At 45.0% G+C, this 26284-nt stretch overlaps 1 protein-coding gene across 4 annotated transcripts in view; it reads right to left on the reverse strand.

Annotated features, from left to right (window-relative positions):
- Positions 1-26284, reverse strand: part of PRKCA (protein kinase C alpha) — a 393952-nt gene that overhangs the window by 214854 nt on the left and 152814 nt on the right. For all 4 annotated transcript variants that reach the window (XR_008294375.1, XM_027048026.2, XM_027048028.2 and 1 more), the window contains one exon: positions 23769-23851. Coding sequence is in view for 2 of the 4 variants with exons in the window: in XM_027048026.2 (XP_026903827.1) it covers positions 23769-23851 (83 nt within the window). In the remaining 2 variants the exon portion in view is untranslated. The remainder of the gene's footprint in view (positions 1-23768; positions 23852-26284) is intronic.

The following is a 26284-nucleotide window of genomic DNA, read 5'->3' on the forward strand; positions in this document are numbered from 1 at the left end:
AGACAGAAGACCCCTGGCGGTTGTCTGCTCCCCTGCCCCCACAACGAGGAAGCGGAGACGTCGGGGTCGAGTGGCTCATCTGAGTTCACTTGGCCGGTTAGGACACAGAAGGGACAAGAATTCAGGACTTCAAACTGAGCTCTGAGCTCTTTCCACTACACACACCCAAGCTGACAGTTTTCTGCAGTATAAACAAGCTTTTGAATATAAGCAACTATAAATAGCAATTAGTCAGAGTCTTGTATTAGATGTGTTGACATCATCAGAAGGCAATTCTGTGACACAGCTCCTCTGACGCTCCCTCTGAAACGTCTCCAGGCGCAGGCTTCTTCACCTCCAACGGCCCCAGCCTGGATCCCACTCCCGTCCAGACTGCACCCCCAACATCTCCCAGTAATCTGAGCTCCATTACAGCGTCTCCCCTTCGAAGGTTCACCAAACAGTCCTGCGAATTTCCTTTTCCCATCTATCTAGATCACGGATTTATAAAGACGGGGGGCATGATTTTTCTAATTCTTTTTCACGTTCTCACTGTACTGAGCAGCCCCCGACATTTTAGTTAAGCACAATAATCATTCGATAAATATTAGCAATGTGACAGGCAATGAGCTAAGCATTTGACATGCCTGGTTTAACACATTTCCCAAACTCTAAGTAGTATTAGTCCTACGCCCACAGACGAAAATGCCGTGCTTTGGAGAGGTTAACTGACCCACGATCACACAGCTGGAGAAGTTGTTCGGTGAGGAGTTTTACCCCTAGGATCATGTGCCTCTGAAGTCTGCGCGAATTCCTATCCTCCCCAACTAAGACCTGCCTGAATTCATAATGGGCCCAGGAAATGCATTTTGGAAAGTATCCCAGGTGATTCAGATGTGCAGCCAGGTTTGGAGGTCATTACCCCACCCTCTGCAATCCCCCAAAGTCCACCCTTCCCGGCTCTCTCTCAGGTCACATGCACTGCACAGACTTGTTCTCTCTCCTACACTCAAGCCCCTCTACCAGAATCCTCCATAGCCATTTCTGGACACAGATGGAAACAGGGGGCACTAAGAAGTTATTCCAGGAGCAGTAACAGGATTCAGGAGGAAGCAGCACTGAGAAATCTATCAAGGAAGCCCCGGAGGCAAGCCCAGGAAGGGGTAGAGTTCAAGGCCCCATTAGGTTCACAGTGGGCCTCACAATAAATAATGCTCTATGCTGTCTTCTCGGGACTTTTAAGGAGTCATCTATACACGCTGTACGTCAGCCTATGACCCAGCTACACAATTCCACACCATTTTCCCCAAGTTCAGCGTGGACACTATGGTTCTCACTGCTATGCCTAGAACCCCGGCATCAAAAAACAGCCCCAAACATCCTTTGTTTGCTTTGAGCAGCTGGTCCCTTCTCCCCCTACAAAGGACCCCATGGGGCTCAGCACAGTCCCCTTTGAGGGAATTACTTGACTCCTTTGTAACAATACTGAGCACAAAAGCAAGGTTTTCCAAGAGACCACAACGAGCACTTCTCATTAGCCCACCCAAGTTTCTCTTTGCTCAGGGGCTCTCTCTGCTTCTGTGACTGTCCCCTCCCCTCCCACCCCCCCCCCCCCAAGTCCTCTCCTTTTGGCTCTAACAGCCAGGAACTCCTTTCTGCCTACCATAGCTGAGAAAGACTCATACAGACATTACTAAAAAGCAGCAAACAGTAATGACAAGCAGCTACGTAGAAAGGGGGACTTGACAAAGTCCCAGAGCCAGCTTCGCGGGCTTCGCCCCAGGTCACAAACAGTCCTGTGCTGTCCCTCAGCCCTTCCCCAAGCACACTGCCTGTGTTCCTGGCTCCCAGCCCACCTGCACCTGGGGGATGCCCATCTCAGGATCTCAGCAGCCCCCTAAACTGGACATCTTACAGGATCATCTGTGGTCCAGACCAAGACAAAGACCCCTGTTCCTGTCACGCACAAAGAGGGCCGAAATATTGCTGAGAGGAGAATGCGAGATTGACTAGTGGCCAAGGGGGCCAGGCGCTAAAGGCAGGGTTCTTTCCCAACTGTGTATTTCGGGTCACACACACAGCATGGTCTTCCCTCCTGCATGCAACTCCTTCCCCTGGGATCCTCCAAAGCCATTGGTTACTTCAAAGGACATTCAGTATTTCGAAAACCAATCAAAAGTAGAAGCCAAATCTATTTCCTGAGCCAGTGTGCTTGCCTTTGAGAGTAAAAGCAACCATTCTTCATCCTATTCTCTGTGTTGAGATGCATGGTAGAAATCTAAAATCAAGGGGAGTCCATTCTCTACAAGGACCTGAACTGGTCTCAGACTAGCCTTCTTTCCAACATTTATCCTTCTAACTTAGGACTCCTCACAGAACACACACTGAGCCTGACTAGATTCATCACTGCATAACTGGATGTTTACTTTCAGTTGTCCTCGTTAGCCAAAGAAAAAGAAATCACAATTTTCCTTAGAAAAGAGTTGGACCTCATCTCATCATTTGTACCGCCCTCATGGGACCCTACGGACAGGGCTTAGCAGAAAAAGCACTTGAGAATGAGGGAGAGCAAAGTTCTCCATGGTCATACACTACCACTATCCTTATAGAGGAGTTTACATCTGGAGGATGCCGAATGAAAACAGGCTTAAAAATTGCAAAAAAACAACAAAAAAACCCTGAGAAATCTGACTTCCATAGTCCTTGCAGTCTACATACCTAGGACTATAACGTACCATTCGGACTGTACTTGGGAGTCCTATGCCATCTAAAAACACGAGTTAGCAATTGCCAAATTCTTTCAAAGTCTGTGAAGACACTTGCTAGAGAAACTGCAGACTGCTGCAAAAAGCCTGTAAATGTCAAACATTTTTAGTACTTTTCTTTTTAAGGAGGCAATTTCCAAATCAAAATTAGTTGGAGCTACAATTTGGTTTGTATCGAGTGGGCAGGTCCCCAAAGAGTCCTGACGATGCCACATGACATCTGAGGCATCTCATAAATTTAGGGCCCTGGCCTCCTAATATGCCAATGATGGCTTAAAGACGTTTAAATCTTCGCAACTTTTTTAATATTCTCTAGCAGGTGTTTGAAGAGGACTCAAGAGAATTTCATTGTGTCTGAAATAGCAGTTGCAAGTGGTATTGGAATTATTCTCCTTTTCCTGTGAAGTCTGTGGGCACAATCTTCCGGGTTTTAGAAGCCCAGAAATCAACTACCACATAGGAGTAAGAATGCAGGAGACTCGGGTTAGAAAAATGTGCGCTTAATGATTTCTTCAGCCCAAGCAAACAAAGACAATCATAAACCTGGATACCTGACATATAGGAGAAAAATGGCTGCTAACTGCACTCACTCTGGGAAGCTGAATTTGGCCTGCGTTTTGACAGCAAAACACTCAGACTTTTTCCATTCAAAGTTGTATCTTGTTTTTTCAACAGCTCGGGAACCCAAAGCAGCCTGACTCCATACCCTTCCTTTAACAGTGGAGCAGTTAAGGTGTGAGTGACCAGGAGTCTCCCACAGCAACAGGAACCGTCAGCAAAGGTAAACAAGGCCACCCCGGAAACACGTCCAAGGACAGCTGTTCTCAGGGTGCATCACCTGGAGGGCCTGGGAAACAGACTGTGGGGCCGTCCCCAGAGCTGCCAATGCCACGCACCTGCAGCCCCAGAGGATTTGCTTTTCTAACAGATTCCCGGGTGATGCTAAGGCTGCAGGTGTGGAATCCTCCTTTGAGAACTGCCTCCCGAGGGATGAGGAGGGCAGGATGGGCAGCCGTATCACCAGCTGAAAGGTGACAAAACGGGTCCAGGGAGGTTAAGGTAGGAGCTGGTGAGTGAGAAGGCGACAGACAATCTCAGGGCAGCGAGTCCACCACACCTTCCACGTACCTCACTCTGCCTTAGACCCCAATCAACAGAATCGCATACACTGCAAAAACACCCCGCGTTAAGAGCAGACTGGGCTGTCTTACAACTTGCAAACTTGCTAATGAAACATCCATAACTTGAGGCTTCAGAGCATTACAACCACCAACACACGGAGCCCCTTCTCAGCACACGAGCCGGCCTCCACCTGGGAATAGACCTTGGGAATTTCCAACATGCCCGCCCCCCAACTTCTGACTTGCTCATTTCCTGTACTATTCAACCAACTTCCCCAATCCTCCTTTCTCCATCCGTCAACCCTAACTGGGCACATAATAATGACCTGTCCCGACCAAGAATGTCCCTCACCACCTAAAATAGAAATACCATGTGCCACTGCTTGTACTTTTCAAGGCTCTTGTGGCTGAGGACCCCGATTTGTATTTATGGGTGTCAATTTTGTGTCTTCATTGTAAGCGCCAATCTGAGTTCCATCCAAGCTCACAGCAGGCATCGTTGCACAATGCTTAATAAAAGCTCTGTGTTGATAATGACCTGCAGTACCTCTCTATATCAGGGAGTCCCTCACACTGTATAACAAAGCAACTCCAAGATCCGTTTCCATGACAACAGCAGCATCACACAGGAAAGAGAAGAAAGAGTACAGAAAGGCTCTTTAGAAATTGCTACCAAAACGCAGATACACTTTACGAGACTAAAAACAATGTTCTGGGCACTAGATTTGAGGTTAAAAATCTTTTCTTTCTTGAATGTAGTCTCTAATGACGTGACTATTTTTAAACATGTAATAGGAACTGATTCAGAACACTATAAATACCATCCATCTGCCAAATTTCAAGAGGTCTAAAATTAGGTTACCAGGTTCATCAATTTCCCTTAGAAGATTCTATTAGAAACAGACCAAACCCTTCTGGTGGCAGTAACAGTGAAATGCTGATAGTTCAAATGCTACAGGAAATAAGTTGCACTCATTTAAAACCTAATTACGAAGAAACTCCAAAAACCATCATTTTTCCTGAATATAATTAATAAGGGAAATACCTTAGGAGACAGGAATTTCTTAGAAGGCCCTTACAACAATTTACCACATACTGAGAATAACTCACAGCAGTATGTTATAACTAAATCATGCATTATAAACAAATGAGAGAAAAAAAATTACACTTTCCTTTTCTACTACACTCATGATGAGCCTCTGGGAATGTCTGCTTTTCTTTCACGGATGAAGTGGAAACAAAATGAAACACCCAACAATTGGAGTAGCCTCGCCAATATTTTTTTCTGCTGTGATCTTCCCCTCATGGACCATCAAAGGAAAAAGGGCCCTCTTACTAAAAATACCCTGGAACATCAGGCAGAACTGGGACCTACAGATTTTTTTTTTTCCCCTCAGCCCCTGGGAGGTAAGGTTATTTTCACATACATGTGTACCAAGTTATTTTTAAAACTTGCCTGTTCTTCTCTGGTTATTCTGTTTCAGCCAACAAAAAGCCCCCGGTGGCCTGCTGTATTCACATCCACTGGAAGCATCCTGGCTGTTCCGCGGTAAAAGCCCCCGGTGGCCTGCTGTACTCTCACCCACTGGAAGCATCCTGGCTGTTCCGCGGTCCACACCACAACCATCAACAGGTGCAGAAGGCAACTTTACCCCATGAGCCGCAAGGCATGAAGTGCTTCATAGAAACAGTTTAACAGGTAATTGGCAACCTTGTCAGAGGCAATGGAAGTCAGACACCTAAAGTAGGTGGCACCTGCACCAAGAGCCACGTTACTCGTTATTCTCAACCGTTCATTCCACCAAAAGGCCACAGCTGGCTCAAAGACAACCTGTGAGAGTCACACTGGTTTCAATATAAAGTTAAAACAAAGATTCTGTGTAACGTTTCAAGGTTAACTCAGCAGAATCACCCAACCTCTCTTCATTTACTTGCTAAGTCAATAACTATCGAGAGATTCCAGATAAGCACAGAGGGCAGGAAGTTGAGAGATGGGCTTTGCCCTTAACAGGCCGCAGCATAGGAGCAGAGACACAGAAACAGAGCACAGTGTTATGTCTTCAGAGAGGTCCACTCAGAAAGAAAGAGGGGCAATTGAAGTGGGGGGCGGGGAGTAGAATGGAGTCTGTGGGGATAGAAGGAAGACTAAGAATTGGCCAGGTGGATATGGTTATCTGATAAAAACCCCCAAACAACAACAAAAGGGATGATCTGAAATAGACATTTTTCCAAAGATGACCTACAACATGGCCAACAAGCTTATGAAAAGATGTTCAACATCACTCATCAGGGAAATGAAAATCAAAACCACAGTGAGGTATCGCTCCACGCTTGTCTGAGTGGCTATTATCAAAAAGACAAGAACTGCACTGGCAATGATATGGAGAAAAGGGAACCCTCGTGCACTGTTGGTGAGGCTCTACGTTGGTGCACCCACCGTGGAAAGGAGTACGGGGATTCCTCACAAAATTAAAGAACAAAACCAAACTTTGTATCTGAAGACAAAAACACTAACTGAAAAGGCACATACAACCCCACGTTTGCTGCAGCGTTACTTACAACAGGCAAGATACAAAACAAACTATCACAATGGATGCATGGGTGAAGAAAATGCAGCATAGTCAGACAACAGAATGTTATTCAGTCATTAAAAAATGAAACCTAGGGTGCCTGGGTGGCTCAGTCGGTTGAACATCTGACTTCGGCTCAGGTCACGATCTCTCAGTTCATGACTTCAAGCCCCACATCTGACTCGCTGCTGTCAGTGCAGAGCCCGCTTCGGATCCTCTGTCCCACTTTCTCTGTGCTCCTCTTGAGCTCACGCTCTCTCAAAAATAAACAAACAAAAAAAAAAAAACCTCTACCATTTGCACCAACGTGGATGGAGCCAGAGGTCATCGTGCTAACTGAAATACAAAGAAATACTAGATCTTACCTGTATGTAGAATATTAAATGGAAAAGAAACCAGCTCACGGAGAACAGGTTAGTAGTTGCCAGATTGGGGGGGGGGGTGGGCAAAATGGGTAAAGGAAGTCAAAAGGTACACATTTGCACTCATGAAATAAGGGGATGCAACGTACAACATGATGACTAGTTAATTCTGTACCTCAGATTTCAAAGTTGCCAAGAGGGCTTTGTTTTTGTTTTGTTTTTGTTTTTTTGGCCAGGAGAGTAAATCTTAAAAGTCCTCATTACAAGAAAAAAAAATGTTAACTATATATGTCAGCAGATGTTAACTACACTTATTGTTTGCAATACATACCAACACCAAATCATTACGGCATACATGCAAAATTAATAATGTTCTATGTCAATTACCTCAATTAAGAAAATGGTCAGGTGGCATGGGAGAAGGGCATTCCAGAGCCTCACCTCCAACTTTAAGTGGGGCAGAGCCAGCTCTGTTCCCTCTGGGTTAAGCAAGACTAGTATCCCTTGTTATATTTCTTGGGGCTCCCTGTTTTCCCTTATTAGAAACATCTACTCTTTGGAAGTTCTTTGTGGAATTTATGCTAAACTCTGTCTCCCTATAACGCCTAGTCATTGGGTCTGGGTCAACCCCTGGGGTTCCAAAGTTCACCCTTCTTCCCAGCATGGAAGGCAGCTCAAATCAATTCCTACAGCTTCTTCTTTCCTTCACACTCCACACCTTCTAACTCATTTTCTGGGTCACTTTCCTATGGCAATGATACTGGTTTCTCAGTGCCACCTTAAAATCTGCTGCCCATAGTGCACTTCGGGTTCCGGAAGACAACTAGAACCCATGGAAAAGTGCAGTTTCACTCAGCTCAGGGGACGTTGCTGCGGACCAAAGCTGCTTTAAATAAGAAGTGAGTTACTGAAAAGCTGTTTGGTTTCAGTCAACCCTCATCTACTATCAGGAGCTATTATGTCCGAAGAACACAGTGACTGAAGAGGGGACACCTGGCTGGCTCATCTGGTAGAGCATGTGGCTCAGTCTCAGGGTCGTGAGTGCAAGCCCCACATTCGGTGTGAAGCATACTTAAAATTCAAGAAAATAAGAATAAAAGAACACTGTGACTGAAAAATTACTCAAGCTCAACATTTCATTATGAAAACCAAAATATTCCTTACCAAACGAGTAAAAGTACTTTCTCCAAAGAACTAAGTGTTTAAAGAAAAAACAAAACAGGCTTATTAAAACTCATAAGACTTCCTCACTCCTGTCTTTTCTATTGACCAATCAAGAAAGAACATCCGATTATAACTGAAGATCCCTCATGACATGCAACAGAATTCTTCCTGTACGGAGATGAAGTTAATAGCAATAGAAAAGAACACAAATACAACACATGAAGGTGGTTATGTCTAAAAAGTGGCGAGGCATCCTCGACATAAAATTCAAGGTTGCCTATCCAATATTCACTCTCCTTTCTACTACTCAACTACTTTGCTTTCGTTCAAATTAGAAACATACTCAGCTTAAAACAAAAACTCCAAGCCCTTTTTAAAAAGTTTACAAATATTTTTGAGAGCAAGCAAGCACACACACATGTGAGTGGGGGAGGGGCAGAGAGAGCGAGAGAGACAGAATCCAAAGCAGGATCCAGGCTCTGAGCTGTCAGCACAGAGCCTGACACAGGGCTTGAACTCCCAAACTGCGAGATCATGGCCTGAGTCAAAGTGGGACGCCTCACCGACTGAGCCACCCAGGCCTCCCCACCCTGTTTTCTAAGTAGGAGTGGTTATGAGAGCCAGAGTTCTGGTCGATATGATGCAAATAGAAGTTGCTGGGCTGTGTTTCTGGGGGAGTTCTTGGAGCAGACTCAATAGGCATCTGGACTGACTTCACCTTTCTCATGGATGGGATGGTAATGGAGTAGCCACCTTATAAGAAGGGCAGCAAAGGGGAGGATGAAATCTACACGGTAAGATGGCTGAACTGAAAGGCAGAATGAGGCTGATCTTTCATCGAATCATGAAGATGCCACATTAGCCCCAGAATGCTAGTCCCCACATTTTGTTACGTGAGGAGAACGACGCCCCTTATTTGGTTGTGGCCGTTGCTTGGCCAGGTTTTCTGGTCCTCCTGCTTGATACACTGGGCATGAAGCAGTCTAGACGTCTACAACAACCTGCTTTCCCATCACACCATTGGACAAAGAACTCTCAGATGGGTGGGCATGCTCCGTGTGGATAACGTTCTGAAGGAACACAGCACTTTGTCTTATTCCTCAAGAATTATAGGATGACTTTTTGAAAACTCCATTGTTCTAACAAGATGAAATCCAGAGCGTCGATCTCCCAAATCCAATAATCTTAAAAAAAAAAAAAAAAATCGTCAGGGTGCCTGAGTGGCTTAGTTGGTTAAGCGTCCGACTTTGGCTCAGGTCAGGATCTCATGGTTCGGGAGTTTGAGCCCCGCATCCGGCTCTGTGCTGACAGCTCAGAGCCTGGAGGCTGCTTCAGATTCTGTGTCTCCCTCTCTGGTCCTCCCCCCACTGGTGCTCTCTCTCAAAAATAAACATCAAAACTTTTTAAAAATGAAATCATCAAATGATTTCAATTTCTTAGGTTCACTTCTAGGTCCAGCCCCAATATACAAATTCCGTCAGAACTCTAATCACAGTAATGTCTTTATAGTAAGCCCCCTAGCACCGAGTACCACAGAAACATTTTCCACCACCTCTGTCATCATCATTCTTAATGGCCGCACGTATTCTATCACAGTGATAGATCACAATTTACTTAACTCTCTGCTGTTTAAGAATGTTAAGAGAAACCAACGGCTGCAGAGGGAAATCTAAGAACAAGGACACCACTCCCAAGCCAATGTGCAGCCAGGCCATAACTTTTCATGTGAAGATCCTATAGGTGTAAATTATTCTCAAGGTTTGAAATTCAAAACTTATCCCACTTACCTAGAATGGCAGACTATCAGATTCTGGTGGTTAATTAGATAATTCTAATTAAATAAGACTGATCACATACATTTTGAATTTTATAGAGCACATATTAACATTATGATTATGAAAAATCACGGTTTCTTTGGAAGACACATTCACATGGTACACCTCAGGCTTCAGTGACATGGCCCAGTTTATTACTATATTCACAGCAGTGTCATCACAGAAGAGGAACAATCTCCCCTGATCCTAGGCTGTTTCCTTTTAGTGATATCATCAGAAGGCAACAGAACTCTAAGGCTTGTCTTTTCTCTTGTAAGAGTAACATTCATTCAGTCAACAAATATTGAGCGTTTCATGCTCTAGGCACTGTTCTGAGTTACACAGACACAAAAGACAACGTACCTGCACTTCACTGTATTTCATGCTGGCAGAAGAGATGAAAAAATAACCAAGTAAATGCTTATGGCTTCAAGTGGTGATAAGGGCCATGAAGTACACAAAGACAGACTAACAGAAAATAATGGGAGGATGTGATCTAACGAGGTGTCTCCAATGAGGGGTCATCTGAGTAGAGACCTGAACAGTATGAGCGAGCCTCATTCCAGAAGAACCCACCTGTGCAAAAGACCCAAAGCTCAAATGAGCTTGGCATGTTCCAGTCAGTGAGACTAACCGTTGCTAGATCACAATCCTAATGGTCAAAGGAGGCCACCGAAGGGTCGAGACTGAGCAATGCAATGGTCAGATTTGCCTGGTACATGCAAAATCTCACTCTAGCTATGCATAGAGGATAAACTACAAGAGACAAGGACAGAAATGAGGAGCGAAGCAGGAAGCTGTGTTGCTGGACTCTCCCAGGGTCCGGCTCCCAGATGAACAGTTCTTTAGGTGAGAATATGATCGTATCCAAGGCCACAGCTCCAAAGTGACAGCAAGTGGTTGTGACACAAGGTCTGTTTCACTTATGTGATTCATTTTCAAGTTTTCAACTTACCATTACCATCCCACCACCCCCCTGCCATGTTTGCTCTGTACATTAAGTTACTTTAACTCACCTATTTGCAACGGGACAAATGTGGTTAAAATCAATTACCTTAATCTTGGTGCATCATTCAAACTTCGCAAATGCAGAAGAGAGCAGACCTGCCTTTCTAATTTTAAGAACCTGCTGTGTGTGATCTCTTTTTCAAGCTTCCCTGGTCTTTTGTGATTAATTTTTAGTAACAGGAGAACGACCTGTTTAAGAACAAATGAGTCATGATACAGCTTAGTATCTAGAAACCTAAAATCACCCTCCTCCACAGAGAATATCATTTTCAAGTATGAAATCCTCATGTTTAAACATTCCTACCCCATGTTAACTCTACAAAGCTTCCGGCCTTGAAAGTGAGATGGGGAGGGACAGGCTAGGAACTCAAGATGGCAGAAAGCAAGCATCCAAATTGCCCTCCTTCTGAAAGGTACTTAACTATGGTTTAGGACATGAAAAATAAAGCCCTCACTTGTAAAAGTTTATAATCTGTGTTTTTCAAAATCCAGTCTTTCACTCAGTAATCTTCTACCAATATAAATTTCTTATGAGCGCAAATAGCCACCTCTGAGTTATGCATAAATTATCCATGCTGGCACAGTCAGGCACAGGACAGACAGGCATCTAGAACAGCAGTGGCCAAAGTGGAAATAAATTTGACTACCGCCTCCTAAGGTGGCATTCTTGGCTGTGTCATTTCCCTTCTTGAACTGCGGTTATAAACCTCTCCAGATTAACTGTGCAGTTAGCAATCACTTCAATGAATGTAAACTGAAAACATATGGTTGACCAAACAAGCATTTCCTTTTAATAGATTTTTTCCATCAACATTTAACAGAAAAAATATTAAGAAAAAGTCTGGTCACACAGAGTTAGTGACCACGGTTCATTTGATATCTTGCTTAATTTGGTTAGGCTTAAATTTCTACTAATAGAGTCCCTCAATATATTAAAAATAAAATCTATATATTTTTCAAAAGTAAATTCGCTTTCTAAAGATAATGACAATGACTCAAAATTAAGAAACGGCTGATAGGGATTCTGAGACAATCTTCTGGAATGTTTTACATACAGACCAAGGAAGTTATTTTCATTTTATTCCAGGATCAGGGACTTCATTATTTCTTCTATTCACTCAATATCAATGATCACCCACCAGGAGTCAGAAATCATACTAAGTACCAGGGATACAGAGATGAGTAAGATGTAAGCAGAAAGAAAACATAATAGGATCAAAATCAGTCTTACTGTGGCAAATTGTTACATTAATGGGCAGAGCGACCCATGCCTCCCAGGACCTACACTGTGTGTTCCCCCTGTGATGGCTAAGTGTGTGTGTCAACTTGACTGGGCCACAGGGTACCCAGATATTTGGTCAAATAATGATGTTTCTGTGGGAGAGTTTTTGGATAAGATTGACTTTTAAATTGGTGGATGAATAAAGTAGATTGCCTTCCCTAATGAAAACCTAAATAGAAGGAAAGCACCGACTGCCGTTCCCCCCACCCCATACCCATTCTCTTGAGCACGTGTGGGCGCGTGCACGCGCACACACGCACACCAAGCAAGAGAATTCTTCCTGTCCAATGGCTACAAAATAGTACATGAGCTTATTCCCCACCTTTGGAACTCAAGAGAAACCCTGGCCCTTCATCTCCAGTCTGCTGGCCTTTGCACTAGAACTACACTGTTGGCTCTCCTGGGTCTCCAGCTTGCCCACGCACCCTGTGGATCTTGGGACTTGCCAGCTGTATGAGCCAATTTCTTTAAAGTCTCCTTGTATGATGAATATACATACAGACCATTAGTTCTGTTTTTCTGGAGATTCCTAACCTACCTTCAGAGGGACTCTGGGCTTAGCCGTGTGACTTGCTTTGGTGAATGGGACGTCAGGAAACACAGTGCCAGCAGAAGTTTAAGCATATGTATGTTTCAGCTCGCCTTCTTGCAACACCACCAGCACAGAACTACCTACCCTCCTGGAAAGGCCAACACAGAGAACCACAGTCCCAGCCAACAACCCCAGCCAACAACCAGGGGAGTCCTCTTGTGTGACTGTGCAGCAACCTTTGGCAAATATTGATATGTATGGCAACCCTGATATGACAATTATATAAATAACGACTGGAGTACTACTCACTGGCAATACCAAGGACGGACTAAAGGAGAAACAGTCCAGAGCCCGTAAGACCAATTCATAGAACACGATGAGGCTTTCCTGAAGATGACAGCAAGGAATATGGAGGGGAGAGTCAGAGTCCACAGAACTTGGAGACCACTTAGATCTGAGAGACTAAAGAGATGGAAACAACCCAGACGATCCCAAGGCTTCTGGCTTGGGAGGCTGTGCACAGATGATTGTCTGGTGTTATTTCAACACAGAGTGGCACGAAGAGGCAATGGCTTGAGTAGTGGAGGATATGCAGGGAGAACAGGCAGTGATAAAATAAGCACAGTGTTGTACATTTTGAGTGTGACATCCTCAACATAAAGAACCTGAGCATTCTTTCCACATCAGGGGAATTACCTGGGGAATGCAATCAGGACTATTTAATGCCTGATGGTCATGTGACACTTATCTGCACAAGGACATTCCTCTTAGAACCTAGCTTTTCCCCCTTGGTATAAACCCAAATATGTTTTGGGGGATTAGATTACAAAAGTAGAAATGCTGAATGAACAATGATCAGAACTGATCTTCCCACACCATCCATCTCACCTCCTGCTAGCACCAGCCGCCATGATTTCCTGCTCATAGCTTCTGGTACAACATAATAGAAAAAGCTGCCAGAAGAGGTACCTCCCCAATTGCTTTATTGGTCTTAACCACTATCAAAGGCATAGACAGAATTCCTAGTAAATGGGCTCGTTTGATTACCATTGTTTTTGACCCTTGATCTGTTAATAAATGGATGTACCAGTGATAATGCTAGCCAGAAATTCCTCTACAAATCTCTTTCCTTCTCCTAGCCCTGAGGAAATGCACTTCTTTTTGTCCATAGATGGAATCTTCTGCTGGAAATTCATTAAGCAGAAAACAGCCAAGGTGAGGAAGGTACCAGCTAATTGAATGGGACTCCTACTTCAGCTTGTGGAAAGGAAAAAAAAAAAAAAAAAGTGACTCACTAAAACCCAGGAACACGCTTCAGGCATAAGCCAAAAAGCTCTCTAGGCTGGCTTACAGCTTAGGGTAAAGCCACTTAAATCCTTCCAGAAACCCAGGGTCCTGGAAAGTACTACGTTCCACCTTCTTAAGAACCCAAACTAAGTCACCAAACTGTCCTAGGCTCTCACAGAGCCTCCCTCCTACAGGTTCTGTCTTCACTAGTTAGTTCACCTTGTCGGTCTCACTTATGAAAGCTTCTACTGTTAATATCTGTGCGACTCCCAATTTCTCTTACCATTTTAAGCTTGAGTCACACTGACGCCAGATTCTAGTCACAAAAATAGAGAATTTTCAGTGGCAGAAAATCTGCCCCTTAAGTGGCTTTGGTGATCAACCCACTTGGTATTGAGGGAAGAGAACTGGTTAGGAAGCAGAGACTTGGTCCAAAGCTTAACACAGTATTTACTACCAGATTCCAGCAAGTCCTTGAACCAACCCTGAGCCTTGACTTTCACATTTACACAATGGGATTAATATATGCCGAGTATATTTGTGTATGTTATCCATTCAATTATCTTAATGATGCTTACTTGTGTTTATGACATCCCACTAAGGATAAACTATTTGAACATAAGGACTAGACCTATTAATCTTTACACCCCCCCCCACCCCAGTTCCTGGCAATAAAAAATGCCCAGAAAATGTTTAATGGTGACATACAGTGGATACAAAAAAAAAAAAAAAAAAAAGAGCACCAGACAGAAGAGATGCTAAAAATACACATCAGGTAAAACCATGAAGATGCCATTACCTGGTAGAATTTCTAGCTCTGGGCTTCCAGTGATGTCAGCCCTAGTAGTAGGTTCTTCAGACATCATTGTCAGCAACAGTCCTCAGGGATAGGGAAATTCGGTTGTTTGTAAACCGTGAACTGCCTGATGTTACTAAGTCACTTGCACAGGTAAAGAGAAATCAGTAAGGAAGCCATCCTATCCATTTTTACCCTAGCCAGTCAAAAGTTATGGCCAAGGTCCACCACTTTGTAAGCTCCCAATAGGTGGGACAGTGATTTGAGATGATCTGTGAAAAGTAGTAAAGTCCAAGTATGTTTCTCCCATCCCCCTTCCAAGGTGCCACAATACTAATCAAGTATCCATTCCTAGAGGGGGGTCCCTGGGTGGCTCAGGTCATGATCTCATGGCCCATGAGTTCAAGCCCCTCAGTGGGATCTCTGCTGTCAGTGCAGAACTTGCTTCAGATGTTTTGTTCCCCTCTCTTTCTCTGCCCCTCCCCCACTGGTTCTCTCCCTCTCACCGTAAACAAACTTAAAACTCGCCTAGGAGTGGGGAGATTCATAAACAGTCCCACGTATAGCTAAAACGAAGTAATTCAACTCCGGATACATACAATCAACTGGTGGTCAAATTAGGTTAAAGGTCAAATTAGACCTTCTTCCACTGAGTCACTCTGGTTCAACAAATCTGGGTGCCCGTTCTGTGTCAGGCTCTGCACTGAGCTCTGGTTTGTCAAAGAGAAAAGACACAGGATCTCTCCACGAAGAATTCACTATACAGGCAAGACCGTTCAGCACTACAACAACTTTTTTTTAAACCAACGTGGAAGTGCCACGGAGAGGCTGCACGAGGATCCCTACATACTTCACACACACAAGTCTCCTTCCAACCTGATGTCAGAAACCATTTACAACTCTACCAAGAGAATATTCTCTTAACCTTATCGACTAACCTTTTGGACCCCAAACCGTACTATCCACCTGTACCATCCACTGCCCCTTGTACAGATCTGGCTGCACTGAACTGGGCCACTTCCCCAAACCACCTCGCCACACTCCAAGGCTGACAGTTTGCCAAGAGTGGAGATTTTGCCAAGAATCTGCTACTGGCCTTACATGCCGTTCCAAGAGAGCAGTACCCAAGATGTTTGAGCAGTGGCAAATCCAAAGGTCCTTTGGATTAAACGGAGAAGCCCCCAGGGCGACTCTCTTGACAACAGGCATTCTGGTGCACGGATTAAATAGGCACTCATTTCTCCTCTCCTCACGGGCCAAAACTTGGTAGCTAAAGACAATGGATATGCCACCAACCAGCTGTCTCCTTGAGTACATCCGAACGACGGATGCTAGTCTTTGAGGCTATTTTTAACTCCCAGCTAAATTAATTTGGCGCAAAAGTAGCAGGAGTCCCTTCCCTTGTAGGAAATACTTCTGTTACTGTGAATCTGGTACATAAAATAATCCACCCACTGAAGAGCAGAATTAGCACGGGAGTTTTGTGCTGGGTTTGTTTCCCTGAAAGAACTTCTTTTTAAGGCTTCCGGTGGCATCATGGCACGTGAAGAATGGCACCTGTGGGCGAGTGCACGGGGTGGCTTCAGGACCCCACCAAGGCTTCCTCGGAGGCTGGATCTAAAGGGGATCCCGCGAGGACACACACAACACCGCGCGTCTCCCTAGCGTGCGTTCTTCCTACAGGTCCTCCGGCAAATACGTGCCACCTGAGTTTCTGCCCCACTGGACAGCACAATTTGGCCAGAGACAGAACTCCGTTAAACCAGCCAAATATGAACACACTGGTCCTACTGGTCTGTAAGACAACTCTGAAAGGAAAGAAATCTTAAAAGTCTTCAAACACACCTTCAGGAAGCCTTCCCTCCATCTTCTATAAGGTGCTTGTGCATGCATGCTCTCCAGCAACCCCCCCCCCCCCCCCCCGTCCACTTCATAGCATTTTATTTCTTCCCCGTCTATGGCATGGCAGCTACCATATGCAATCATATCGTATAACTGTTTGCACACTCAGCTCATCCTTCTGATTAGGGAGGACCCACCAGGAGGGCAAGAACCGTCTTTGGCTCCCTATCAACAGGGCACCAAGCTCTCAATCAGTACTTAGTGATGCAATGCCATTGAAGGCTGCAAACAGCTTTCAAGACCACCAAGTTCAACCTCCATACGCATAAATAAGCAAGCCAAGGTCTAGAAGGATTTTCAGTGACTTGGCAGGGCAGGACTCCCAATTCCCACTCCAGAGCTCTTCTGACCTCACTCAGCTGCATTTTCAACACAACTTTCTAGCACCTGCACCTTTTACAAATCTCCCTTTGTCGGTTCAGGAATAGCGAAGTGTTTCGAGTATAGCTGGGTTTGCTCACAAAACTGTCTTATTTCCATATTAAATGTAAAAGCACACTTTGAGAAAATAGAAGATTTGCTAATTAAATTTCTAGGTTTATTTTAAATGTTTTGAGTTTTGTTATAAATGAAGCTCTGAAGTGTTGAATTTTAAACGACTCAGCAGCCTTTTTCATGGGCTCGGTTTCTAAGACACCGGAAAGAACTCCAGAACAAGAGAATTCTCAAGTCCGTTGTAAGTGAAAGAAATTTCGTGTGCTGGACATACAGCCCCCCTGCAGAGTCCAGCTCTACACCAGGTACCACTATCCGCTTGTAGCCCTGTGCACAATCGCTTCCAACTTCAGCTCCAAGCATTTATAGTCTATGTTCTCAAGCTTCCTCCAATGGCTCAGTTTTACAATCTTTGCCAGCTTAAAGATGTACCCGAAACAGAAGCAGCCCCCTGCCCACCCCCCACACACACCTCTTAACAAATTCATCTATGCCCTTCCGAACATTCTGGCAGGCACCAGCTAACTCCCGATGCTGCCTGTACGGAGGCTGGTGGTCTCCCAGGTGAAGTACACTAATGACCCATGAAGTGATTTTTGAATCACCTGAATGCTGTTTAATTGTATGGCTCAGCTCTAAAAAGTGTGAGAGACTGCATGTACGGTTTCTCCCCAGAAAGGCAGGGGCACTGGCGAAAAGGAACGAGGCAGAAACAAACACAAATTCAAGGGAAGCAGAATTGCCCCGAGGTGGGCTTTAAGGCTTTGAACAGGTCAATCCCTTCCCCTCTTCCTCAAATGCTCACAGATCCGGCCCACAGAGCAAATATTCCAAAGGTTGCGTTTAAAGAGTTGTCTAACATTTGTGTGGGTTTATATACATCACATAAAGACTTCTGTCTGCCTACAATTTTACATGTTAAAAGGGTTGTGTCTCTCTCTCTACGGTTTTCAGGGTAGGACTGAGATTGGTAGGGATATCTGCACGGTCTGCCTCACCGTTCTCTCTCCCTGAAGGCATCCACAGGAAACGTGAGGTATGAAAAAAAGGACTGTATGTGCTAATAAACACATACACACACGTACATACAGAAGACCCAAATACCCTGCTCCCCTCTAGCAGGGCAGGCTTCAGGGACAGAATCTGGGTGGAGATTGTTGTAAGAAGTGGGAGGAGTTCCAGGCAAGGCAGCTGGTGAGCTGAAATTCTAAATGAAGGAAAAGGGCGCCTGGGTGGCTCAGTCAGTTAGGCGTCCGACTTCAGCTCAGGTCATGATCTCATGGTCTGTGAGCTCGAGCCCCGCATCAGGCTCTGTGCTGACAGCTCAGGGCCTGGAACCTGCTTCAGATTCTGTGTCTCCCCCTTGCTCTCTGCCTCTCCTCTGCTTATGCTCTGTTTCAGAAATAACATTAAAGGGGCACCTGGGTGGCTCAGTCAGTTAAGCGGCCGACTTCAGCTCAGGTCATGATCTCGCGGGGTCAGTGAGTTCAAGCCCCATGTCGGGCTCTGTGCTGACAGCTCAGAGCCTGGAGCCTGTTTCAGATTCTTCATCTCCCTCTCTCTGACCCTCCCCCGTTCATGCTCTGTCTCTGTCTCAAAAATAAGTAAACATTAAAAAAAAAAACATTAAAAAAAATCATGAAAGAAAGAGTCTGAGGAAGGAGTCAGCCCTCTAGAACCTACCCCATTGTGACCAGAGCCAGTAAGAAAATGTCGGCTCAGGGGACAAGTGGCAGCTGAAGAAACCAAAGCACTGCCCAAAATCACACTCCCCACCCCACAACCAACAAGGTAACAGTCCTTCCTGTCCTTGTCCATGTCCCAGTTCATGTCTTAACTGGGGAGGTCGAGAGGGAGGTGATGAAAGGGAAGTCAGCTGTTTCTCCACATGGGCCATTTTCATGTTGCTTCTTTGTGGTCTTACACAATCTCGGATGGGGACAGGTGTGCTGAGCAGAGCTTCAGGCTGTCTTCTGAGGCCACACACCTGGGAGCACAGATGCCGTACCAACCCAGGTGCCTTTCCAATGCCCAGTCTTGCCTTCTCTCCCCCTTCCTCGGTGCACAGCAGGTTTCCCTTCAATCTCAGGAACACGTGTTTTGTTTTTTTTGCTTAATGAAAGTTTTATTTCAATTATGTACATGTGTGATTGCGTGTGCGTGCACGCAGATGTAAAACGCATTTCTTACTTTGGTTGCCACCAAAAGTATTGGAAAGCCTCTTCCCTAGCTACTCCATTTTTTAAATTTTTTAAAATTTACATCCAAATTTGCATATAGTGAGAACGATTTCAGGAGTAGATTCCTTAATGCCCCTTACCCCTTTAGCCCATCCCCCCTTCCACAACTCCCTCCCTCCCCCTCCAGTAACTCTCAGTTTATTCTCCATATTTAGGAGTGTTTTGTCCCATTTTATTGTTTCCCTTCCTTATGTTCATCTGTTTTGTCTCTTAAATTCCTCATATGAGTGAAGTCATGGTTCTTGTCTTTCTCTAATTTCGCTTAGCATAATACCACCCTCCAGTTCCATCCATGTAGTTGCAAATGGCAAGATTTCATTCTTTTTGACTGTCGAGTAATACTCCATTGTATATATATACCACATCTTCTTTATTCATTCATCCATTGATGGACATTTGGGCTCTTTCCATACTTTGGCTATTGTCAACAGTGCTGCTATAAACGTGGGGGTGCATGTGCCCCTCCGAAGCAGCATACCTGTATCCCGTGGATAAATGCCTAGTAGTGCAATTGCTGGGTGGTAGGGTAGTTCTATTTTTAGTTTTTTGATGAACCTCCATACTGTTTTCCGGAGTGGCTGCACCAGCTTGCATTTCCAAGGAACACGTGGCTTTTATCTCCAGACATGTTGGCAGGGAATGTCTGGCAACACAACATTGCCCATCCAGAGGTGGGGGAGGGCTGAGAACGGCCTGACATGTTTGGGGGGGGGGGGGGCGGCTCCTCACACGGAACCCAGATTCCCTCTTCTCCTCCCTGAGTTTCCCTGTAACTTCTGCATCCTTTCGATAAGCCTGCTCCTTGAGGCCTGAAGATGATCTGTGTTCCCAAGAATGTTTATTACCATCTGGTTACTGGGATCTGGGCACTGCTCTTTCATTTTTCAGGGGTCTATCTTGAGGATGGAAAGACCAGGGACAGTGCTGGTGTACTTCACAGGGTCCGTCAACTTTGTCCCTGTGGGGGAGTGCCCTGACGTCCTCGGAGCTGGCATCAGCCAGCAGCACATGAACTGTATGAATCTTGAGCCTTCGTCATGGACAACACAGATGTTAGTCTAGGCAACTTTTAAATCCTGGGGGGGGGGGGGGGGGTGGCGGGGATGCTTAAGGTCTTTTTTTCTTGTAGCTTGCATTTTGTGTTTCCTGATCCCTCCATTCCTTTAACTCTTTTCATGCCCTTTAGCACTTTGCTAAATGTGTGAGAACTTTGAACGATTAACACCAAGGCACGAGCTAGCAACTTCTCCGGACCATGCCCTGCCCCCCCTCTTTCCTCTACACGGCTGTTGCGTCAACCACTAGCCCGCTGGACACTGAGGGGGCAACACGTCACAAAGCCCCCCAGATCATTTATGCCTTTTTTCTATATGCTTCAGTCTCCCCATCTATAAAATAAGGTTAACCTAAACAAGTCTTTCCACGCCCCTTCCAGCTGTAGAATTCTAGCACTTTCAAACATTCTGAAAGATAAAATAAGAAAAACCTCCTTTCTCATCTCAGCTCTGTCCTGACACCTTCATGCTTTTCCAGCTACCTCCTTGGTGCAGTTCCAATTTGGGCATCTTGCGAATATGGACAATAAACACTGCCCTGCACACAGGGTCCTGTGTCCTGGCTGTACAAAGCCCTCATGATTGGCCTCTCAGGGCCAACAACCAAAAGGCAAATTTTCTCCTGGGAGGAGAATGCACAGGCTGTACTTCTTTCCTCTCATATATTAAAAAAAAAAAAAAAAAGAAAGAAAGAAACATCTCTTATCTTCACTTTCACAGATCGGATATTAAAATGTGAGGCTGAGCATGCACAGTGGGTAACAACACAGAGTAGGGACAGAACTCAGACTAACGCATCAGATCACAAGTGTCCCTCCCACTGTATTTCACAACCAGCGGACCATCACTAAGGCTTTCTGCCTGGCTGGGGATTCAAGGACTAAGGGACAGGGCAGGGGGAACATAATGATCATCAAAACAGGGTAAGAATTTTGGGCATGAAAGGGGCTGCTAAAAGTAACTAATGGACATTAAGCTGTAGCCCGCATAAACCAAGGCCTCCTCGTGTAAACAGGACAGTCCTGTGCAAACTTGCATGTATATGACATATCTATGTATAATACCAAAAGCTTACAGAACCCATAAAATCAGACGTAATCAGGGAGCTGACCTACAGCGCCTGTAGGACCTTCCCAGCCCCCTTCCTCTCCCATCCAATCCACTGGAGCCTCCTCAGGGCTCTTTTCTGGGCCCTCATCTATCTTCCCCTTATTCTTTACCTCCGTCTCTCAGCAAGATGTTGCACACCCAAAGCTTATAACAACCAAAGAGAGGAATCTTTATCTTCTAAACACACCCTGCTTCCCAACTCCACACCTGCATTCACAGATAACTGTGTTCTCCACGTCAGACTTCCCAAACCGAACTTGTCCAAAGAGAAGCCCGTGATCAGCCCTGTCCCATACTTCTGAACACATTCTCCCTCCACAGCCTCGATAGCCTCCATCCATAGGTTTGGCCAAGAGGCCAGAGAGTCTCTCTCTCCATTTCCACCTCCCCAATCCTCCAGCGGCCAAGAGCTGTGGCCCAGCTCCTAAATACACGGTGAGTTTACCCTGTCCAGCCTCACTGTCTCCACCTACCCCGACCTTTCACCTTGCCATCCGTGCTACTCTTCAAGCTTTCATACTTCCCCATCCTCACCCATACAGCAAACCCATTTCCACTGTCGATATTTCCTATAAGGAAAGCAAAGAAACCTTTGGGACATGCAAACAGAATCACACCAGTCCTAGTTTAAACCCTTCCTCTGGATCCCTACCAGTCCTAACATTGCGTTCAAAATCCTTAACTACACATCTGACGACCAGCTCGCTCTTCTTCTCGTATACACTGAACACTCCAGGGCTTCCTCACTTGCTGAGGTAGTCTTCCACGGGGCTCCTTTATGCCCCAACATGCATGCACACAGGTTCCCTGGTGTCTGATGATCTCCACTTGCTCCTGAAGGTCGGTTTAAATGCCATTTCCTCGGGGAAGCCTCTGACCACCTAGAGGAGATCCCTCAGGTAACACACTCAGACGACAGCCTCTACCCTTATTAAGAGTACTTAAACCAAAAGAATGAAGAAGTGGAAGGAGGGGCAGAGTGAAGGGAAGAAGGGAAGGAGTCAGACAAAAACTACTCCTCTGTGGGCAGGACACACACACACACACACACACAACCATTCTTGCTGGAGCCAAAATGGGAGAAAAGAAGGATGGACTGAGAATAATGAGCAAGGAGGCCAAAGAAATACCATGGGATGCTTGAGGGCAACTTTCAGGAAAGCTGGTACTCTTCCTCTCCATGTGTCCCGAATGGAGGCAATACTCCAGAAAGAAAGAAAAGTGAAAGGGTGGGGTGGAGCACACTAGTTTTTTTGTATGTAGGTGGGCCACCCACGGATGTGGGCTTTCCAGTCTATAAAGATATAAAACAGGGTTATCTCTGAGGCTCTCTGGCTCCCACATTCAGAGCCTCTGCAGACCAGTAGCAGCTCAGAGCCTAGGGCTCCTGCTCGGTGCAGCTTCCTCCGGCATCTTAGCAGAAACGCAATGGAAGTTCCTTTGATACCTGTGCCAAAATAAGGCAGATCGGAACCCCAGAGCTTACCATGAGTACACCCTCTTCAGAAAAGGGAAGAATTCAGCCCTGCCTGCACTGACAAAGCTGTTTTGAGATCTGTGTTTCCTGATAGGAAGAAGAGCCAAAGGTAGGAATAATAGAAAGGTCTCCTCTTCCAGGCCTCCCCTGCAATTTTTTGTTGCTGAAATATTTTCCATGTAACAGCCCAATTTTCCACTCAATATATTTTAGATACTGGTGTTTCCCATGCCTCCTGGCTCCCACTCTCCTCTGATGATCCCATTTTTCAGTAAACAAGAGATGTAAGCAAGAGAGATGCTCACTAGAGGCAGCAGAATTAGGGCACAAATAAAATTATGTGTTCACACATGGGCAGCTTCAGAGATCGGTTGTTCAGTGGAGCAGATGCTAAATTATTTAAATCGACAGCAGCATTTATAACACGTAATGAAAAGGCAGCAAGGATCTCAGGAAGCAAACTAGAAAGAAGATGTCACATCGGCTAAAAGCAAAGATGGCCCTTTTAGTCAATAAACCGTTAGGGTAAACCGTAAAAGGGGATTCATGTTTACGTTGTAAAATTTGTCAACGTCTTCAGAAAAGCAGCACACTGTGTTAGTGAAAGCTCTTACTATAAACTTGGTGGAGTTGGTCCACGTGGTCGCCCAGAGTGGAAGAATACAAGCTAACAAACTCTCCTTCAACCCTGCCAGGGCTCAAAAGGGCTTTGTATCTGTTCACTGGTAGGAGCCCAAGTTGTACAGGACCCATTGACAAGTCTTCCCATGAAGAACATGTGCCAAAGCAACAGTTGTACAGGCATTAAAAGAAGAAGTTGAAGTCAAACATCTGCATTAACGTCAAATAACAGTTTTCAGACTACTTACGTCAGTGTCCGGTCCCTTATCCGCACCAGGACAAGAAAAAGTGACAAATTCATGGCACCTCTTGTGAACCACAAAACAGCAAACTGGTGGAAAGAAAAGAAAACTAAGCTTAGTAATTAAACAAACTTTGGTTTCCAAACAGGGCTACATGCTGTTAGAAGTCAATTTCATTTCACAACAGAATCTTAAACAGCAATCGGAAGGCATTTTTTTCAGGACTCAGCAATATTTGGTATCAATCAGACTTATATATAGTAGAACCAGAAAATGCCAGGATTCAGGGCTTAATGAGACCTTAAGCCTAGTTTCTATTTTCTAAAGTTGAGAGGGAGGGAGAAGGAGAAGGCCAGAGGTTCTAAGACAATTTCCCAAGGTATAAACCATGAATCAGTCTCAGGTACTTTGCACTGTCCTATACTAATACACAATGCATGCATATAAGTGTCTAAACACATGACACCCTGTGGGTAAAATTTAAAAAGGTAATAGCAGGGGCGCCTGGGTGGCGCAGTCGGTTAAGCGTCCGACTTCAGCCAGGTCACGATCTCGCAGTCCGTGAGTTCGAGCCCCGCGTGAGGCTCTGGGCTGATGGCTCAGAGCCTGGAGCCTGTTTCCGATTCTGTGTCTCCCTCTCTGCCCCTCTCCCGTTCATGCTCTGTCTCTCTCTGTCCCAAAAATAAATAAACGTTGAAAAAAAAAATTAAAAAATAAATAAATAAAAAGGTAATAGCAGATTATATATACAGTATCTCCATGTGTGGGTTGTAGAACTTCCTCAGAATTCTGAACTCAAGACCACAAACTCAATCTACAGAAAACAACCCTTTGAAATGAAGGGGGGGGGGGAGGCCAACACCTTCACACACACTTTCTTATACATGACTGCTGGCCACAAATGCTATCACCAGTTGTTATGTAACCAGATGCCCCTTGGAGTTGTGGGGAGTCCCCGCAAATCTACTACACAGCAAATGTTTTCCAAGTTCAACATGGTTTTGCTAAATACTGAGGACGGATCAAAGAATTGTTACAGAAATAATTCCCTAAGAGATTTTTATGGATAGCATAACGTGGAGGATACAAAATAAGTAAATGACTTAGGTAGTCTTTCCTCCAAAGCTTCAAGTCTAGTACTCCACTGTTCTTTGCTGAACAACATGCTAAAAAGTATACCCTCAGAAATACTGGGTAAGCCCTAAGTCTTTGCTGCAGAAGGAAGGCTAGAGCTCCCCAGATTCTGGGCTCTTTTTTTCTTCCCCCAAAGATACCACAATTCCCTGCACACGTGGCCATAGACAAAGCCAACCGAAGAGGGTCAGTTGTTTCTGTGAGAGGGAGAAAATGGCAGGTTTGCAGACAGCGGAGATCCTAAGGGGAGAACAAGTACCAAGCCCAGTGTTAAGAAAGTAATAGAGGGCCTCGAGTGGCCATTAAGACATTCAGAATGTTTTTGATAAGCTTTGGTAGCCACTGAAAGGTTTGAACAAGAGTAACACGGACAAAAACAGTGCTTTAGGAGGGCAAATGGTGGCCAATAGGAAGAATTTAATGGATCAGATTTGGGCCAATAGGCCCAATTAGAAGCCTCTTATATAATCTAAGGATGAAGTAACTGTCATCCTTCAGTCTGCTGAGAAATAGAAGTAATAGATGCCAGAGAAATTGCAGAAGAACCAACCAGACTTGCCAACCAACCCCAGACCCTACTGAGCATCCTGTTATGTGTCACTTTGATGGGTCCTTGCACATGCAACATGTAACTGAATCCTCAACGCTACTTAACAAGGGTCACCATGTACATTTTACACAACAGGAACTATGGTCTCCCCTTTCCTTCCACTGTGTTCTAGCTGTTGACAGGAGAAGACAGGAGGTGATGCCAAGATTTTTATACATGGGTGGCAGAAAGAAGGAGTGCAAGGATGATACATACATTTAAGGTATATGTATTACATATGTGTATATGTATGTGTGTATTTTATATACATAAAGTAACCAAGGGGCATCTGGATGGCTCCATTAGTTAGGCAACCAACTCTTGATCTCAGGGTCATGAGTTTGAGCCCTGCACTGGGTATGAAGCCTACTTAAAAATAAAAATAAAATAACCCAGAGGAGGAAGATGTGGGTATGCCCTGTCACAGCAGTGGATAAGGGAGGGCTGTTTTCTTTTAAAATGGTTTTAAGATGGTTGTTATACAATGTCACTATAAAAGTCCTTATTAAAAATAACAATTAAAAAAAGGGGGGGGGGGAGGTAGGCCAGACATAAGCAAGCAGAGGTGGCAGCAGGTAAGGACCATCCATAGGAAGGTGACAAGGAGGTCTTGAAGAGCATCCTCTTAGAAGCAGAAATGCCGGGGCACCTGGGTGGCTTGATCAGTCAAAAGCCTGGCTCTTGATTTCAGCTCAGATCATGATGTCACATTTTGAGAGTTTGAGTCCCACATCGGGCTCCACGCTGACAGGGTGGAGCCTGCTTGGGATTCCCGCACCCGCACCTCCTTTGCTCTCAC

This window comes from Acinonyx jubatus, chromosome E1 (assembly GCF_027475565.1).
Source record: "Acinonyx jubatus isolate Ajub_Pintada_27869175 chromosome E1, VMU_Ajub_asm_v1.0, whole genome shotgun sequence".
NCBI classification, from domain to species: Eukaryota; Metazoa; Chordata; class Mammalia; order Carnivora; family Felidae; genus Acinonyx; species Acinonyx jubatus.